This window comes from Pelophylax lessonae (assembly GCF_965119305.1).
Source record: "Pelophylax lessonae genome assembly, chromosome: 3".
In the NCBI taxonomy this organism is placed as follows: Eukaryota; Metazoa; Chordata; class Amphibia; order Anura; family Ranidae; genus Pelophylax; species Pelophylax lessonae.
The window spans coordinates 119,157,441-119,178,201 of record NC_138770.1 but is presented as its reverse complement, the minus strand read 5'-3'; the positions used below and the strand labels follow the sequence as shown (position 1 = coordinate 119,178,201).

The window sequence follows — 20,761 nt, the reverse complement described above, 5'->3', positions numbered from 1 at the left end:
ATGGGCGGAAAAGGAAGGCCCCCGTCTCGGACGAGGTCCTTTACCCTTAGTACTTTGTGGCAAGAAAGTGCTCTTGCCTCCAGTGAGATCCTTAAAAAGTTCATCTAAGTTGGCCCCAAATAGGCGCTCACCCTGAAAAGGGAGATTAGCCAAAGCCTTCTTGGAACCTTGGTCTGCCGACCAACATTTTAGCCACAGTGTACGCCTGAGAACCACTGCTGAGACTGATGCTCGCCCCAATAATGGAGTGGCGTCTAGCGCAGCGTCGCAGATAAACTGTAACCCTTGTATCATCTGTTCTAACAGATCTGATACCGCCTGAGGGATATCTCTCCCTTCTAAGTCCCGGCGTAACCACTTGGTCCATTCTGTTAGTTTGAGAAACCAGACCAATAGCAATTACTGGTCTGAAAGCTGACCCAATCAGGGAAAAGATGGCGCGAGACACGGCTTCCACCTTACGATCCACTGGATCCTTAAAGGACGGAGCATCCTCCAATGGGATAACCGTAGATTTGTTCAATCTGGAGATTGGAGAATCCACCATAGATGGTACTGTCCACTTCTTGAGGAGGGATTCCTCGAACGGATAACGCCTATTAATGCGTTAGGAAATAGTAGGGGCTCGTTTTGGATGACCCCATTCTTCCTTAATTACATTACCGAAACACTTGGGTAAGGGAAATACTTTCGCCATTTTGGCGCGTTTATTAGTACCAAATGGAATGTCCGTATCAGCTACTTCTGATGGTGTAACCTGTAGTGCTAAGGTTTCCCGAACGGCTACAATTAATGCGTTTACCAACGCTTCCTCTCGGGCTATGGTAGATGCTGAAACATCCTCCTCACTGTCTGAAGAGACAGTACCCGAGACACAAACCCCAGATGAGGTACCTGCAACTGCAGGGATAGGCTCAGACTCTGAATCTGAAGTTTCAGATGAAATGGGGGTAGGCGGGGGTCGCTTCCTTGCGCCCTGTCCCTGACAAGCCACTTCCACCCGGGATACAAAAGTTTCCAAAATTGCTGACAATGACTCAATAGTAAGTGGGGAACTGGAGGGTCCTGCAGCCACCTCGAGGGGATCAGGTGGAGATACATGTGTGGCAGGGTCCATGTTAATCCAGGACACTTTGCCAGTGAAAAAATTTGAAAAAATAAAAAATACCTCTTTTTTTTTTTTTTTAATCTGTAATCCACCAGCGCAATAGCGCCCCTCAGCGTACCTGCTTTGGACCCCCACAGAGAGAGAGAGAGACCCCAAGGGCTCACCACCTGATGCAGAGAAGTTTCCTTATCAAACTGCTGTCAGCGTTTGTCCTATGCAGACTGGGAAGTCCTGTACTAGGTTTCCCGGGTAAAAGGAAATGGCTCCGCCCCCTGTGCACGCCTTCCGGCGTTCCCAGCTGCTCCTCGGGGTCGGCTGGGCACATCAAACATGGCCGCCCCCATGTAGAAGACAATAGGCTTCGAAAAAATGGCGGCCTGCGTGACCTGCGGGCGGCCTGTGTAGGCAATGCAGACATGCGGTCTACAACAAAATGGCGGCGGACTGCCGATCTAGCGTGGCTCCTCCAGTGCAGCGGCCTGTGAACGGCTCTGGAACGGCTGATGGCGGCCTGTCGGCCTGCGGGAGCATGGCGATAGCTACAGTCTAAGGTAGGCTATAACCTCCTTTGCTCTGGATGCTTTATATGTTTACTGTGGTAAATCGAACCAGGCTTCCTTGGATCAATCTGCTAGAGAAACCAAGGCTGCTGAAGTGTTAGCTCCCAAATCAAGGTTGCTTTTAGAGTGTTAGCTCCAAAACCAAGCCAGCTGAAGTGTCAGCTCCCAAACCAAGCCTGCTGGAGTGTCAGCTCTTAAACCAAGGTTGCTAGAGTGTCAGCTCCCAAACCAAGGTTGCTTAGAGTGTTAGCTCCCAAACCAAGCCTGCTGGAGTGTCAGCTCCCAAACCAGATCACACTATCACAGGGGATATGTGAACCTGTCATAAAAGGGGGAACCTTAATGTCAGAAAAAGGATCCGACCATACACAGAGGGGCCCGTATCCCAAAAACACCCCACAGGGGGGGGAAGCGGGAACATTTTACTCACCATACCGGAACTGACGGGCACCTCTCTTCACAGTACCCTCTCCACCGAGGTGGGGGGCTGTCGACAAATACGGACGCCGTGACTCTGCTGGTTCTTGGCGTCCAAGCGAGACGTTTAACTTGCAGGGTCAGTCCCCATCCAATGGGACTATGTCGCGGCCGACCCAGCGCGAAGCTATGGTCTGCACGCGCTCGTAGGCTGAACCGGGGTGACCAATGGATCTCAACATCCAGCCCGTCGCCCGGCTCCAGCATACATACTTGAATGTGTCGCGCCCGACCCAGCGCGGAGCTATGGCCTGCGCGCGCTCGTAGGCCGGCTGGGGTGACCACTGGATCTCAACATCCAGCCCGTCGCCCAGATCCGGCATAATTTGCTTGAAGATCTCACAGGAACAACTGGAGACAAAAGCTGCCTAAAAAAAGAAAAAAATTTTCTAAAAAATCTTGCCAGGACCAAAGATCCCAGCAAGGAACTTGGGTCCTTACTCCTAACTAGACAGAAAAAAAACTGATTTCCTGCAGCAGACAGGAAGAGGATATACCCTCTGGGACTGCCCCTAAGGTGTGGCTAGAACGTTTTCCTTCTGCCTAGTCCTACTCCTGTAGAGGGCAGCATAACCCAATTTGATATTAATCAAGAGGACTACGTCTGTCAATGAGCGACAGAGAAATCCCATTTTCTCTTTCGTTCATTGACGGACACAGCTCCTGATCTTCCTAACAATTGGGATGTCCCAAAGCAGTGTAAGCATGAGGGGTGGGAACAGCAAAAAAATTTCCCAAGACTGAACAGTAGCCAACCAGGCAACAGGAGCTCAACCAAAACAACTGGAACCCACCTGAAAAAAAAAAAAAACACAATACACCCTCAAGGAGGATCAAGTCCTCTAAACAGCAGCCTGCAAAACCTTGAGGCCAAAAGAAGCATCCGCAGATGCCAACACATCCACTTTATAAAATTTTGTAAAAGTAAGCACGGATGACCAGGTGGCCATCTTGCAAACCTGCACCACTGACGCCTGATGACAGAAGGCCCAGGAGGCACAAATTGCCCAAGTAGAGTGCGCCTTGACAGGAAAGGAGGAAACCTGACCCCTGATGGAATAGGCCTGAATAACCATCTGTCTAAAGCATCTGGAAATGGTCTCAGAGGAAACTGACAACCCTTTCTGAGGCCCATCAGCGAGCACAAATACTGAGTCTGACTTCCGAAAAGACGCTCTAGCTGTCAGGTACACCCTAGTAACCCAGACAACATCCAAGGCATGCAAGGCAATTTCTTTCGGCTGTTTATGCCTGGGACACAGGGAAGGCAACACATCTTCATTCAACAGAAAATGAGACACAACCTTTGGGAGGAACGACTGACAGGAGCGAAGAACCACCTTCTCTCTGTGAATCATCAGATAACAGGAACAGGATAATGCCGCTAGTTCAGGCACCCTGCGTGCAGAGGGAATAGCCATCAAAAAAGCCACCTTCTGAGACCGCGTAAGCAAGGGAATCTCCCGAAGATTCTCAAAGGGAGGCTTTTGCAGGACCGAAAGCATGAAATTAAGGTCCCAAGAGGGCAACCAGGACCGCACTGGAGGAACCAAACGTCGCGCACCCTGAAGAAAGGTATGCACCATTGAGTGAGTGGCCAAGGGTCATTGGAAGAAGGCCGCCAAAACCGACACCTGGCCCTTGATGGTACTCAGGCCAATCTCTGTTAAACCCCCTGTTGAAGGAAGGTCAAAATCCGAGTCACCGAGAAGGAGCGAGGATGAACTTCAAGAGACTCACACCACGCAATGTACGTCTTACACATACAATGGTAGATCTTCCTAGAAGTAGATTTCCTGTCAAAGCCTGCAACTGTAAAGCAGGATGGAGGATTGGTCTTTGGGACAGCAGATCCTCCCCGAGAGGAAGCCTCCAAGGAATGTCAGCGACCAGCTGCACCAGATCGGTGTACCAAGCCCGGCGAGGCCAGTCCAGAGCCACTAAGATGACCTGAATCCCTCCTGCCTCGATCCTGCATAGAAGTCATGGCAGAAGTTTGAGAGGGAAGGCGTAAATCAGACAATACTGACCCCACGGTGCCACCAGTGCATCTCTGGCGTCCGCCAGAGGATCTTGTGACCAAGCCACAAATCTCTGCACGTTTCTGTTGAGCCAAGACAAGAGAACCACCTTGGGGATGTCCCACCGGCAACAACTGATGAAACACCTCCAGGTGAAGGGACCACTCCCCTTGGACCAACGCCTGCCGACTGAGGTAATCCGCCTGCCAAATTCTCCACCCCGGGAATGTGAATGGCAAAGAGTGCTAGAACTAACCATTTCGCTAACCTTAGAATGCCGGCAACCTCCAGAGCCACCAGGACATTTCTTGGGGCCCCCTGATTGACATAAGCCACGGCCGTGGTAATGTCCGATTGAATGCACACTGGAAATCCCTGAAGACGATCCGTCCAATGGTCCAGACACACTCTGATTGCTCAGAGTTCCAAGACAATGATCCGTAGTCTGGACTCTGGACCAGTGTCAAGATCCCCTGAGCAGAATGTTTGCCAAGGACGCCTCCCCAGCTGGACAGGCTGGCATCTGTGGTGATCACTGTCCCAATACAAGGAGGAAGGGTTTTCCCAAATGAAGCACCAAAAAAAATGAAGCCACCATATCAGGGGAATCCTTCGCTCCATGGCACAGCCGGATCCGATTGTCCAGAGATTGCGGATTCTTGTCCGATTTGGCAAAAACCTTCCTTTGCAGGGACTTTGTATGGAACTGTGCAAACGGAACCGCCTTGAAGGTAGACACCATCAGGCCCAGAGGGATGACCATCTGCTGGATAGCAGGAGACGAATTGCAGCCTGCAATTTCTGGAGTTCGTCCAGAGGAAGGAGCACTCTGGCCAGGGCCGAGTCCAGAGTCAGACCCAGATAGTCCAGCTTTGTGGACGGAACCAGAGCAGACTTCTGAAAATTCAGAATCCAGCAGTGAGTGAGTGAGTGGCCAAGGGTCATTGGAAAAAAGGCAGCCAAAACCGACACCTGGCCCTTGATGGTACTCAGGCCAATCTCTGTTAAACCCCCTGTTGAAGGAAGGTCAAAATCCGAGTCACCGAGAAGGAGCGAGGATGAACTTCAAGAGACTCACACCATGCAATGTACGTCTTACACATACAATGGTAGATCTTCCTAGAAGTAGATCTTGTATGGAACTGTGCAAACGGAACCGCCTTGAAGGTAGACACCATCAGGCCCAGAGGGATGACCATCTGCTGGACAGCAGGAGACGAATTGCAGCCTGCAATTTCTGGAGTTCGTCCAGAGGAAGGAGCACTCTGGCCAGGGCCGAGTCCAGAGTCAGACCCAGATAGTCCAGCTTTGTGGACGGAACCAGAGCAGACTTCTGAAAATTCAGAATCCAGCAGGTTGTCCACCAGAGCAGTAGTAGACTCTGCTCGCAGAAGGAGATCGTCCAAGTAGCCCAGTACCGCGATCCCCCGCTGGTGTAACAAAGCCAGCACCAGGGCTAACACTTTTGTGAAGACCCGAGGAGCAGAGGCAACACCAAAGGGTAACACCACAAACTGGTAATGCTCCTCTCCCACGGCAAAGTGGAGGAAGAGCTGATTGGCACATACTAGAATGTGAAGTTAAGCACCCTTGATGTTGATAAAGGCAAGAAAATCTCCCTGATGTAAGGATACCCCCACCATGTGAATGGACTCCATTCTGAACTTCTGCACCTGCACAAAGCAGTTCAGTAGAAACCCTGAAAACATTCCCAAGTTGGAATCGGGACAATCACCCCTTGAAGCAACAGGTCTTGCTCAGCTCCAAACAGGTGATCTCCTTGAAAGGGAAAATCAGTCAAGACCTTTTTAGAAGTCTGGTCCGCAGACCAGAAGTCTGGCCGTGAGCCAAAAGACACGCTGAAGGACCACTGCTGAAACAGAGAGCCGAGCCGTATCCAAAGAGGCATCGCAGGTAAAACTGCAGCCCCTGGACCAACTGGTCCACCAGCTCAGCAAAGGCAGGAGGGGAGCTGTTCTCCATCCAGGTCAAGGCATAAAAGCTTAGTCCACTAGGTCAGAGTTTGCGATACCAGGGCAATGGTGAATACTGGCCTTAGTGCCAAACCAGCCAGAGTATACATATTGTGGGCCACAGCCTCCGCCTCCTGGTCAGCCGGGTCCTTAAAAGCCGGGGACTCTTCAACCGGAATCATGGTTACCTTGTTCAATCTGGAAACCGGTGGGTCCACCACCGGTGAAACCGTCCACTTCTTAATAAGGGACTCTTCATAGGAGTAACGCCTAGAAAGTCACTTATGGACCCCAAGGGGGCGCTTTGGTTGTCCCCACTCTTTAGCTGCAATTTTGTCAAAATAGGCGTGGAAAATAAACACCTTTGCCACTCTGGATGGCTTGTAAGTGCCAAAAGGAACCTGCGCCTCCATTGCAGCTGCGTCCGCCATCTTCAAGGTCTCACGCACAGATACAATTAGTGCTTCCACCAACACCTTTTCATGCGCTGTTGCAGATGTGGAGGAATCATCCTTACTATCTGAGGATTCCAGGCGCGTGGTTGCAGACGCAGCAGGGTGACCCACGTTCACGGCGGTCAAATCAGATTCAGGATCTGATGTGTCAGATGAGGCAGGGGAAGGCGGGGGGCGCTTTTTGCTAGCCCATTGCCTGAGAGCCACCTCCACCTGGCACACAAAGGAATGCAGGACCGTTGTCAGAGCATGGATGGATGGTTGGGACCCGGAAGGCCCCACCGCCTCAGAGGGGGTCAGGTGGGGAGATGTGCTCCAAAGACTCGATTCACCAGGGGGACCCCACAAAAAGTGTAAAACACTGCAAAGGGACAACCCCCGCCATGCTGGCAGCACCACCCAGTGGCCAGGCACAAAGCACCAAGCGATCCCCAGCAGAGGGGGGAGAGAACCCCACCAGACTCACCACCCAGCAGAAACAGGCACCAGGATAAACTGCACGCCATGTGCAGAGATCAGGAAGTGAAAAGATCCAGGAGTCCGCCCCCAGGGGATGAGGAGGAGCTTCCACCATCAAAATCGCCACCCCCAGGACTCCACTGTCACGGCCGCCGCTATTTTCAATGGCAAACCACTGCAAAATGGCCGGACTACACAAACATGGCCGCCGTGCGTAGAAACACAGGCTACAGCAAAATGGCGGTACCACAAGGCTCCCAGGAGGGATCCCTAGGTCTCAAGGACAGGCCCAGGCAGGACTGGGGGCCCTAGCAGGATCCCCCCACCAGGTAAACCCCCCCCCCCCCTGCACAGCCAATCATCCGGTCGCCGGCGTGCTCCCCCCCCCCCACCCCATCGTCAGCCTGGCGCCCTGCCCCCACCCCAGGAGGTGGACCATCCAAACGGCACCAGCATAAGTGAAGGGGGGGGAGAGGTGAAGGGGGGGGGGGGGGAGATGAAGGGGTGTGCCTTACGGGAAGGAGAGGAACCTGGGGGGGGGGGGTCTGACCAATCTAAGGAGGGGCCCACGTCCACCCCAAAACCCTCCAGGGGGAGAGGGGGGGGGGGATAGCTACTCACCATACTAGGAACCAGGAGGGCACCGCTCCAGACAAATCCCCTCTCTATCGAAATGGGGGGCTCTCGGCCAGGAGGAACACAGCGACTCGGGGCCGAGACTCAGTAATATGCGAACTCGCGAGGCCTTTAACTCGCAGGCCAACCCCCATCTAGTGGGACTATTTCGCGGCTGACCTGGCGTAGAGCTGAAGTCTGCGCACGCTCGTTGGCCAGACTGGGGTGAACGCCTGATCTAGATTATCCACCCAATCAGGATCATGAGCTGTGTCCGTCAATGAACGGAAAAGATACACTTTTTTGAATTTAGAATATAAGAAAAACAGTAAAGTTCTATAATGTGAAAGAATGCTATGCCGAGTAGATACCCAACATGTCATACTTCAAAATCGCGCATGCTCGTGGAATGGCGACAAACATTGGTACTTTATCTCCATAGGCGACGTTTTAAAAATTTCTGCAGGTTACCAGTTTAGAGTTACAGAGGAGGTCTAGTGCTAGAATTATTGCTCTCGCTCTAACGATCTAGGCGATACCTCACATGTGTGGTTTGAACACAGTTTACACGTTGGCACAACTATGTGCTCGCTTCTGCGCGCAAGCTCGGAGGGACGGGGCGCTTTAAATCTCTCCCGCCATTCACAAAGTGATCCCAAGGGGAATACGCCGCTGGGACCACTTTTATGTAAGAGGACCGCCGGCTGAGTAAGAAAATAACGGGGTTATGGCAGCTCTCTGCTGCCATAACACCAGTATTTAACGTCAAATACCGACGTAAAACTGCGGCCGGCGGTCCGGAAGTGGTTAAATACGTTACACGTTTGACATTGAGGAAACCTTCCCTGCAGCCCAAGTGCTGAGCCAGAACTACTTTGAATTGCCAGCACCTCAGCCCAGGACCCCAAACATCTGGCAGCAGGGAAGAGCAGAATACTGACTAAAAAAAGTAACTATTTTTTAACTTTAATTACGGTGTTTAACAATATTCTGATGATCTCCAGACATGTATTATAGAACACGACTGAATAATTCGCAAAAGGTTATTTCATTTTTTAAGAACTTCCCTCCAATTTCCATAATATGAAGAGAAACTTAAAGCCATTAAATGAAAATATATAATTAATTCAAAGACAATTAGAGGAGGAATAGAAATAGTCTTCACCTGATAGAAACCATTAAAGGGGAGTTACAGTTTATACAGAAATTACAGAACTACCATGGTTTAATATAGGTTATCCAAGAAAAATTGGACAGACAAATCTGGTGACTGAATGCAGACCTCCTTGTGAAAATGCTAGTTGTCTAGTGCTAGCAAATACTTTGAGTATCTTACTTGGAACAAGCATGCATTTAGTGAAATCAGAACCTTTACATTATTCAGTTCCTGATGGGCATGAGTACTTCTGAAAATGCTTCAATACCTAAAACCGATACCTCTGTGGTGCGATTCGTCAATACAAAAAGAATGGGCTCAAATTGAAATGCAAAGAATCGCATGCAATTTGAACAGGAATGTGGTGCAATTCCTGTCCGAATTGCATGTGGTTTCACGCACTGCTCCTTTGTGGACCCAAGCTCCTCATGGTTGACTTCAGCCTGGCTTCACACAAGAGCAGCGCGGGAAACCATATGTGATAAAGGCAGGAATCACACCGCCTTCTTGTTCAAATTGCATGAGATTCTTTGCAATGCAATTGAGGCCATTCATTTTGTATGAGCTCAAAATTGCACCGCAAAGGTACCTGTACTTGGTGTTGGTACTTTTACTAGCTGGTAAAAAAAAAAATGGTATCAGTGCAACCCAACACGTTTTACTTTGTCCCAGATTCCTAGATGCCCTGTAACTTTAGTTCTGTTAGGCAGGGCGCACCCTGCTGACGCACAACATATATACGTAGCTAGTCACAAAAATAGTTCCTTTAATAGAAACATGTGAATACTTACCTCTTAGGGCAGACAGTCTGAACTCTGCTGTGTTCAGGCGCTAGAGCCTCTGGCACGGTCTAAAGCATTCAACGCTTCCAGGATTGTCAGAGCGACAGAACACTTTAATCAAATTAAGCAACAGAAAGAGGAACAAGATCTGTCGGTTACTGTGATCAGCAAACCCAGATCTCATTTCATTCTTCCTAATGCAAACCTCTAATCTCACAAAAAAAACAAAGTAAGAAAATCCAATGAAACCGTATTTACAGGTGCATCTCATAAAAATAGATTAAAAAGTTAATTTCAGCAACTATTCAAAAAGTGAAACTCATATCCTATATAGATTCATTACACAGAGTGATATATTTAAAGTATTTTCTTTATTTTAATTTTGAGGATTATGGCTTACAGCTAGTGAAAACCCAAAATTCTGTGTTTCCGAAAATTAGAATTACACAAGACCAATAAAAAAAGAAAAAAAGTTATTGCAGAAATGTTGGCTTACTGAAAAATATGCCCATGTACAGTATAGTCTGCACTCAATACTTGGGTTGGGGCTCCTTTTGCATGAAATACTGCATTAATGCGGTGTGGCATGGAGCCATCTCTCAAATCATCATTGACTGTGGGAAATTCTAGAGCACTTCATGCTTCCCTCTGCTGACCAGCCTTATGGAGATGCAGATTTAATTTTCCAGCAGGACTTGGCACCTGCCCACACTGCCAAAAGTACCAATACCTGGTTTAACCACCTCCTTTCCAAGCCTATTCTGACACTTCATTCCATGTAAAAACCTACTTTTTCTCTATCATTCATTGACAGACGCAGTCTCTGATGCATATCAGTAGGGACGTCCCAAAGCAGTGCCATTAAATGAGGGGTGGGAACAGCAGAAAATTAAGTCCCCAAGGCCAAACATAGGCAACCAGGCAACATAGGACTCATCAAAACAAAAGATGAGGCCCACCTGAGAAACATCCTCAAGGAAGACTAAGAAGCCCCCTTAAAACAGCAGCCTGCAAAACGTTGCGGCCAAAAGAGGCATCTGCAGATGCCAGCACATCACTTCATAAAATTTTGTGAAGGTATGAACAGATGACCAGGTAGCCGCCTTGCAAATCTGAACCACAGATGGCTGATGGCGAAAAGCCCAGGAAGCACTAAGCGCCCGAGTAGAACGCACCTTAACAGGGAAAGGAGGAACCTGACCCTTAACTGAATAAGCCTGCACCACTGTCTGTCTGATCCATCTGGAAACAGTCACAGCAGACGCAGGAAGCCCTTTCTTTGTACCATCCGTGAGTACAAAGAGCAAAGCAGACTCCAAAAAACTCAGTAGTCTCCAAGTACACCCTGATTGTTCAAACCACATCCAGGGTATACTGCACCAACAGGCGGGAGCCATCTCCTGATGGAACCCCTCTCCGCCGGAGTGGGGGGCTGTCTGCAAATAGGAACGCTGCTGCTCGGGCCTAGTCCTAGTCGTGTACGACCTGGCGAGACGTTTAACTCGCGGGGCCAGTCCCCATCCAGTGTGACTATCTCGTGGCCAACCCAGCACGGAGCCAAGGTCTGTGTGCGCTCGTTGGCCGGCTGGGGTGACCACTGGATCTATACATCCAGCCCATCGCCCAGATCAGGCATAGTTGCTTGTAGATCTCACAGAAGAAAAAAAACAAAAGCCAATTAAAAAAAAAAAAAAAAAAAAAAAAAAAAAAAAAAAAAACTTTGCCAGGATCAGAGATCCAAGCAGGGAACTAGGTCCTTACTCCTGACTAGGCAGATTAAAACTGGCATCCTATGCAGGAAGAGAGAGGGTGTACCTTCTGGGACTACCCATAGGCATAGCCAGAACTTTCTTTCCTGTCTAGTGTCCTACTCCTGTAGGGGGCAGTATAAACTTTACCGATATGCATCAGAGACTGCGTCCGTCAAAGAACGATAGAGAAATAATGGTACAGGGATGATGCCTGTAGGTGCAGGAATCATCCCGGTATAACCACTGAAACCGGGTACGTCCTTAACTCACCTGACCTAACAACCCAATGAGAATCTGTATGGTATTGTCAAGAGGAAGATGAGAGACAAGACCCAACAATGCAGATTAGCTGAAAGCCACTATCAAAGATTTCTAGGCTTCCATAACACCTCAGCAGTGCCACAGGCTGATCACCTCCATGCCATGCCGCATTGATGCAGTAATTCATGCACAAGGAGCCCCCACCAAGTATTGAGTGCATTCTATACTATACATGGACATACTTTTAAGTAAGCCAACATTTCTGTATTAAAAATACTTTTGTCTTCTGTATTAAATTTTCTGGGAAACTTAATTGATGATTACAGCTAGTGAAAACCCAAAATTCAAAGAAAAATGCTTTAAAGATATCACTCTGTGTGTAACACACAGTGCTTCACAGGTCTTTCACTCTCTCCACTTACGTTGTAAAATGGAGAAAGGGCTTGTGGGGAGCAGCTGGTTGCTTCTTTGGTGATCCTGAGACACAACTCACATCAAATATAGACACTGGATTCTCATCTTCACTATCATCCAAAAGAAGGCTCACATCATCTAAAAAGAAAAAGCAAGAAAGCGCTTATCCCCTTACCTATACAATTAACAAAGAACTCAGGAAGCTAAACACACATCTAGAATACATACATGTGAAGTGTTTTACCTGGCAAAGATTTTGTATTTTTGTTCAGTATTATGATCTAGCCCCCTTTGCCAGGCAGCAAGGTTCTGATCCTCCACTGTAGTAGCAGCAGCACCGCTTCATTCAAGATACATCCCTAGACTGCTGACTGGACAATGAAGGAGCAGAAGCAAAGCTGAGTGATTGCTTAAGGCCCGTACACACGTACCGATTGTCGGCCGAAAACGTTCGGCCGATTTTCGGCTTGTTAGTATGATGCTTCCGACAGCGCACTTTCGGCCGAAAAGAATCTGTCGTGCAAGCATTAAAATTTTTGTTGGCCAACACCAGAACGGCCGATTGTTCGCCAGTCAGTACAGAATTCGGCCGACATACAGCAGATTTGCAAGACTGGGCATGCTCAGAAAAGAAAAAACACACGGAAAGTTAACCATCACATGACATCACTTCTGCAGTCAGCGGTTGTTGGCCGACAAAATTCGTGTGCAGTCTTTTGCAGTTTTCAACAGACAAGACAGCCCTCGGACAAAAGACGGCCGATCGTTCGGCCGACGATCGGTACGTGTGTACGGGGCTTTACTCTCTGATCCAGCCTGCACATGTGATCCAAGTCCTACTGTGCTGGCGATAACAGGAGGCAGAGAGAAAGGAAAATGTGCTTGAAGTTCTAGCTTTTTAAAATCGATATAAACAAACTTCGGAGAGCTGAGCACAAACACAATGTTTATGATATCTATGTGGAGCTCAGCTTTTAACACATTTTTATATGACCTTAACCTGTAACTTTACAATCCTTTAGTAACATTAAACATTGGTACAAGTTCCGTTCAAAGAAAAGGTCACAAAGTACAATAAGTGCAGGCCTCTACATTTCAGCAGAAGCTTCCAGACCTCTATCATTAACCACTTTAAGACCGGAAGGATTTGCCCCCTTAATGACCAGGCCCTATTTTGCGATTCGGCACTACGTTACTTTAATGGACAATTGCACGGTTGTGCGACACTGTACCCAAATAAAATGTCCTTTTTTCCCCAACAATAGAGCTTTCATTCGGTGGTATTTGATCACCTGTGCAATTTTTATTTTTTGCGCTATAAACAAAAAAAAGCGCCAATTTTGAAAAAACACTATTTTTCACATTCTGCTATACGACATTCTCAAAAAAAAAAAAAGAGAAATTTTAACATTTTAGGCCAATTTGTTTTCTGTTACATATTTTTGGTAAAAAAAAACCCACCAAAATCGCAATAAGCTCATTTTGATTGGTTTGCGCAAAAGTTATTGCGTCTACTAACTACAGGAAAGATTTGTCTTTTTTTTTTTTTACTAGTAATGGCGGCGATCTGCGATTTTTTTTGGGATATAAATTGCGGTAGACAAATTGGACCCCTGACATTTTTTACACTTTTGGGGATACCAGTGACATTACTACAGTAATCAGTGCTTAAAATATGCACTGTTACTGTAATAACACTGGCTGGAAAGGGGCTAACCCTATGGGTGATCAATGGGTTAAATGTGAGCCTAGTGGAGTATTTCTAACTGTTGGGGGGGTGGCTTGTGAAATGACCAGAGAGACATGTGATCCTATATAGAAGGATTACATGAGCACTGATCATTTCAGGGAGAAGAGCGGTCGGCTGTGTTTACAACAGCCGACCGTCCTTCTCCCTCAGCAGGGAGCGATCGCGGGTGTCAGGCGGCAATCGGAGCCGCCTGACCCGTGCATCGGTTTCCCCGCTGCCAAGTGGGGGTGGGAGCACGCCTGTGCACGCTCACCCCCTAGCTTCCCACTAGCGACCAACGTAGACCTATGTCTGTTTGCGCAGGAGAGCCACCCTGCCGCAGTAAATAGGCGGTAGGTGGTCGGGAAGTGGTTAAAAAGAGAAGTTCACCTTTTGTAACATGCTACACCGATATTCAGAGTGTAACATGTTATGAACAGACCGGCCCCTGCACCCAGATTCCCCGATATGACAGCTAGCAGGGATCTTCTCTCCCCACTAGCTGAATCTTGGGAAAAAAAAAAAAAGTGGCTGAGCAAAGTTCCGCCCACCTGGTCGCATTACTCATTCAGTGTTCTGTGAACAAAAAAATTCAAGGTCCAGCAGCCTTTGCGGCTGTTGGCTTGTAGTTTTCAATGAACTATCACAGCACTGTGGTAGTGAACCCTCTCTTCCTGTCAGATTGTATCTGCTTACCCATACAGGGTGTAAGGGTTCATAGATACACTGACAGATCTGCAGGCTGCCTGCATGGCATCAGCGATCTGCTGATCGCTGGTGCAATGATTTAGAGGTAAGGAAACAAAAAATAATGCACACTTTTTTTTTTTTTACTTTTAACAAAAAATAAATGCTAATTTTTTTACAAGGTGAACTTGTCCTTTAAACCTAAAGCTAGGTACACAGGGAATTAAAATCACCTGAAACGAATGGTTCGGCGACTTTTGTACAGCTCCTGGACAGGTTTCTGATGAACGAGCATGCTGAACAAAACATAGCAGCCAATCAGCATACGATCAATGCTTGCAGTCAATTGCTGCGAGCACTGACCGATGCGGGTTCTGCCGGCAGTCCCCCTGTCAGAAGACAATAGCACAGCAGGGAGATCACTGTACTAACATCTCATAGTACAGCAACCTCCTCAGTTTTTTTTTTTTTTTCTTCATTTAGCCCACTGGGATAAAAAAAAAAAGTGTGTGCACCAGGCATTAACGCCCAAGTGCTAAAATAAAACACAAAAATCAGCCTACAGACAAGTAGGATGTATCCCTTGTGTGGATACCTTTTCTGTTAGATGTTATGATTAGGAACCAGCCACAATGATTTTGAATCATGTTAACCCAACCTAGGCAATGACTAGTGGCCGCAAGAAGGCTGAAGGGGATATGACAGGCAAAGAGTTGGTATCTACAACTAGGTGCAGCGATTAGCACTCCTCATATGGAAAGCAAGCATGTACACTTTAGAATGCGGAAGCTTCCAAAGGAACAAGAGGTTGGCGTTAAATGATACAGATTGGAAAGGGAAACATACATATCTAGAAAGAGGTCAGGGATGCTTGCTTTAATATGGCCAATTCGGTGTCTGAGGTCTGCTCTAGCCATGAGGTAGCAAAATTGAATTTGTCAGACACTGAGTTTACAGAGGATGGCGGTATATCTGCAAACATGCACTTCTCTAACACCAAAGCAGAAAATGCAGGCGTTTGACTGAAACACAATGCCATTTACCGTCCTTCCTGTGGTCTCTGCTGAACTTCGAGTGAGGAAAGACATTATGTAAGACACAGAGCACATCAGAGAACGTCCTCTGCAGAAGTGGCCTGATAACTGGGGACAAGGCCTGTCCTGGAGACATCACAGCACGTTGAGAAGCAGGCACAATGTTTTTCATTGCATGGTAGAAGTCCTGGGCACCAAGAACAACTGAAGAGATGTCCAGCTGCAGCTTTTGACTGCTGGCATAGATCTGAGGGTAGCGCCGTCGAAGGGCAATCAAGGCAGCCTCAGTGCAAAGTGCTTTAATGTCGGCTCCGCAGTAGCCTGGCAGAACACAGAGAGAAGAGGTTAAAACACTGAGAATTTAGGATATTTGATTCATTAATACCTTCTAGACAAATATAAAAACTTTAGCCCATGTATTTATAAAATCTAATACATGTATTTTTTTTTAATGAGCTACTCTTTAATTTTGGTGCTTTTCAAGAAAGTCTCTGCGCTGCTGTGCAGGCACAGAGCATGGACCTAGGATTCTCTTCGACCCATTGATTTCAGATCCCATAGGCTTTACACAACTCCTTTTGTATACCATTATGGGCCTATATTTTCGTAAGAGGCATAGACCATCAATGCACAGAAAAAAGTGTCTCCCAGTCCTGTGCACTCTTTGCATGTGTTGACAGCTGCATTATAAAAAAAACAATGGCAGAAAGAGCTGGAGAGAGGAAAGAATATTGGAGGGATAGAAAAGCTTTATTACATGCCTGGAAAAAAAAAAATGTTCCCATAGAGAACTTGCTGCATGGGAAAGATCACATCACTTCTCTCAGATGGTAGCAACCTTGCATTGCTTCCCAGTAATGTGGATTAACAAACTTGGCAAAATGGCATAAGGATAACATGAAATGGATAATGAAAAAGTTAATGCATATTTGCAACTAATATTGGCAGCCCTGTACTTTACGACTGTCACTTTACTGCTAGCCCCAGCAGCTGTTTATACTAAAAAAATGTATTTTGATCCTCTTGCTACGCTGTTTATCAGTGGAAGCAAAGAAAGGAAACCCCTATGTAAGGCTCCATATCTATCTAGTTAGATCTTACACAAGATTTCTTTCCCCACCTCTTGTGACAAGTGTTAGGTGTAAATGGTCCAGTACCAGCATCTTCAGGGTGGAAGCAGGAGAATGAGCTACGTGCATGGGCATACCTAGAAGTACCAATAGGTAATTTTGCTTCCCAGGGAAACAGACCAAATAAGATGCAAAAGGGAGTATGCATAAACTGTAGGGGCTGGAAATGAAAGTAACCTGTTGACTTGTGCTGAATGGGTAGAGCACAGGTGCCCTTTAAGTGTTTGGAATGTGCAATGCAAAGCATTACTGTTGTAGTAATACTGAACCAGAAAGGTGAAATGTGCTCTGTGCAATATACAGAGAACATTAACCTTCTGGTTCAGTAATACACCCCACCAAATTTCCAAGAAATACCACTGGCTCTTCCCATTTAGACAAAACATCTTACAATCCAAAAAGCAGAGCACCCCACAGAAAGATCCTGGCAGCTCTGCTAATGATTTTTTCAACACCACACACCAGAAATCACACCTAACAAAACAAAATTTCACACCTGCTTTTCCCATAAGCTGCACTTCTAAAACAGTTCTAGACTTTGGAAAAAGCTTTCAGTACACTAAATATTCACTAAAGAAGCCAACATATAAATGTAAGTTTAGGAGCACATTGCAGAGCAGAGGTTGCGGTTCAACCCTTTTCTATGTCACCAAGATGCAGAATATCGTATATTAGGTCTCCTTTACTGGGCAAAACTTAGAAAAATGACATTTAAAACAAACTCACCAACACATTTTTCTGCTAGTTCCTCAAGGAACGCGTCAGATAATTTGGGATTCCAGTCCCTTGTATGTATTTGTAAAATGTGCTTTCTTGCCTAGTAAAGGAATAAAAAAAAAAAAAAAAAAAAAGTGTTTGCATATACAAGAAAAAAGAAATCAAGAAACATCACAAGTGTCAAAGCTGCCTAAATTGAATGAAAGTTATACAGGAAGTCTGTTCCATTTATTCTACCCAAAACCTTTATAGTATTCCATTTAGTATTTTTGACAAACCGCCTGTGTCAGCTGTGGATGGAGTGCATCTGCCGCACAGGATTTGGTGGTTCATGAGTTAAATGGGTGGCAGTAAAAGGTCTGTAGCAGGATGCTGGTGGTTAGGTGCTGGCCAATCCTGGCTTCCCAGCTTGGGTATTATTTGCATTTCCCTGGGTTAATCAATCAGTGGTTGTTGGGGAAAAGATTCTGGTAGGCTGTGATGAAACATGTCTTCAGGTATAAAGCAGACCCAGTGTGGTTTCACTACTAGCTAGGAAGCTTAATTTTTTTGTTGGACTTGCTTTGACCGCGACTATTACCCCTGCGGAAGAACTTCCTGCTTTGGGCAAAATTTTATTTACAAAGAAAGTTTAAGAACAAAGTCGTATCGGCTGCTATATCACACATCTGTACCATACAGCATGTGAAAAAAATATCCCCTAAGGCCTCATGTACACTGGACGTTTGAAAACCTTCTGGACAATGTAACTTGACAGCTAGTGAATGAACCTAAAAAATGTCTCTGACCACTTTTACATGCCACGTTTACCGGCGTTCCATCAGTGTTTTCGTTTAGAAACGTTTTTGCTGAAAACAGTTTTTACTGATCCCAAATCTCTCTCTCTTGCAAATGGTCAGCAATATTTTCCTATTACAAACGCCTGTAAAAGAAAAAACGCCTATAAACATTTCTACCGCATTTAGACACGCAGTAGTAGCAAGCGGTTTGAAGCATTCGGCATTTCAAATGCCTATATTACCCTGAGCGCATTTTTTTGCTTTCAAGGTAATGCCTCTAAACGACTATAAAAAAAAAAAAAAGTGTACATGGACAGATAAGATGACAGATAAGATAACAGAGGAGAGTTTAGGGGCTGCTGAAAAAAAAACGCCCAACTGCTTCTAAACGTCCGTTTCTCAGCAGCAGTGTACATGAGGCCTAACAGGGACGTTTGGGAATCATATTGTCATATGGTGCTTAACACTAATCCCCAATCAGGGATTCACCCAATGCATTTTTAAAGGATTTCCCTTTCTCCTTTTCTCCAGTGGTATACAAGGTATAGCAGGTCTGAAATCGAGTTTAACATTCTTGAAAACACCACGTACAGCATCTCAACCTGAGTAACATCATTTAATGGGACATGTTGTACTTACATACAAGCTGTGACAGGGTCAATTAGCCAAAAACATTAAAATCAGTCTATAGTATGGAGCCATCTCACCACTCCCCACCATCCATGAGCCAGACCCCCCTGAGGGGAAATATACAACCAGAGGGGCTTCCGGAGCAGAAGCTGAAATAGTTTTTGAATAATGTGGTATAAATACATGTATGTTTAAATGAAACTTTGGCCCTTTCATTCAAGATTATACAAAACTGATTTGCACACCATCCAGTCTAAGATTTTAAAAATATCCAAATCTGGGTCCCTATTTTATGCATATGTATAGCCAACTAGATTTCCAAGGTGACTTGTATGTATCCCTATAGGTTGCTTTGACTCCCAACTCAACTGAGGAAAGGCCCAAAATCAGTTGTGCTCATAAATTCTGTCAGGGTATGTAAACTTATGTTTTCTTGACCATTTTTCAGAGAATATGAACACAAAACTTTCTTCACTCGTGGTCAGTGTTTGGCTGAAGCCATTTATTATCAATCAACTGTGTTTAATATTTTTAAATCCAAAATGACAACAGAAACTACCCAAATGACCCTGATCAAAAGTTTACATACCCCAATTCCTAATACTGTGTATTGCCCCTTGGACATTAATGACAGCTTGAAGTCTTGTGGTATTTGTGGATGAGGCCCTTCCATCTTCTCAGATGGCAAAGCTGCCCATTCTTCCTGGCAAAAAAGCCTCCAGTTCCTGTACATTCTTGGGCTGTCTTGCATGAGCTGCACATTTGAGATCTCCCCAGAGTGGCTCAATGATATTGAGGTCAGAGACTGGGATGGCCACTCCAGAACCTTCACTTTATTCTACTGTAGCCAATGACAGGTCGACTTGGCCTTGTGTTTAGGATCATTGTCACGTTGGAATGTCCAAGTACAACCCATGCGCAGCTTCCGGGCTGATGAGTGCAAATTTTCCTCCAGTATTTTTTTTTATAACCTACTGCATTCATCTTGCCATCAATTCTGACCAAATTTCCTGTGCCTCTCTTTGTAGTGCTCACATCCCCAAAACATCAGCAATCCACCTCCATGTTTCACAGTAGGAATGATATACCTTTCATCATAGGCCTTGTTGACTCCTCTCCAAATGTAGCGTTTATGGTTGTGGCCCAAAAGCTCAATTTTGGTCTCATCACTCCAAATGAGTGCTTGCCTCTGTGCTGTTTGGTGCATCTTGAAACCGCCACACCACTTGTTTTCAGAGAGTTCTGTATTTCACCTGAAGTTATTTGTGGGTTTTTCTTTGCAACCCGAACAATTTTCCTGGGAGTTGTGCCTGAAATTTTAGTTTGTCTACATGACTTTGGTTTGGTTTCAACAGAACCCCTCATTTTCCACTTCTTGATTAGAGTTTGAACACTGCTGATTAGCAATCTCAATTCTTTGGATATCTTTTTATATCCCTTTCCTGTTTTATACAGTTCAACTACCTTTTCCTGCAGATCCTTTGACAATTCTTTTGCTTTCCCCATGACTCAGAATCCAGAAACATCAGTGCACCACTGGATGAAAGATGCAAGGGTCTGTCAGGAGCCAGAAATTCATTGACCTTTTAAAACACACACACTAACAAGCAAACAGATCACAGGTGAGGATGGTTACCTTTAAATAGCCATTCAAACTCCTTCGTGCCAACTTGTGTGCATGTTATCAGGCCAAAATGTAAACTTTTGATCAGGGTCATTTGGGTAGTTTCTGTTGTCATCATGATTTAAAAAGATTATACACAGTTGATTAATAAATGGCTCAGCCAAACTAACCATGAGTGAAAAAAGTTTGTGTTATTCATATTCGCTGAAAATTGGCTAAGAAAACAAATTCTGTCAGGGTATGTAAACTTATGAGCACAACTGTATCAAACACATACAACTATATCCCAAAAGATACCAAAGTGAAAAAGTGGGCAAGGGCCCAAAGAAGGCTATATCAAAGCACACTGTAATAAGCATTATGGGATAAATACATATGGCATACATATCTCTAACTGAC

At 46.0% G+C, this 20,761-nt stretch overlaps 1 protein-coding gene across 4 annotated transcripts in view; it reads right to left on the bottom strand.

Annotated features, from left to right (window-relative positions):
• The window catches only part of ATAD2B (ATPase family AAA domain containing 2B), a 346,270-nt gene that overhangs the window by 170,282 nt on the left and 155,227 nt on the right, over window positions 1-20,761 (bottom strand). For all 4 annotated transcript variants that reach the window (XM_082251749.1, XM_082251750.1, XM_082251751.1 and 1 more), the window contains exons 15-17: window positions 17,339-17,429; window positions 15,492-15,803; window positions 12,041-12,170 (exon numbers count right to left, since the gene is read on the bottom strand). In XM_082251749.1, the coding sequence (XP_082107875.1) occupies window positions 12,041-12,170; window positions 15,492-15,803; window positions 17,339-17,429 (533 nt within the window). The remainder of the gene's footprint in view (window positions 1-12,040; window positions 12,171-15,491; window positions 15,804-17,338; window positions 17,430-20,761) is intronic.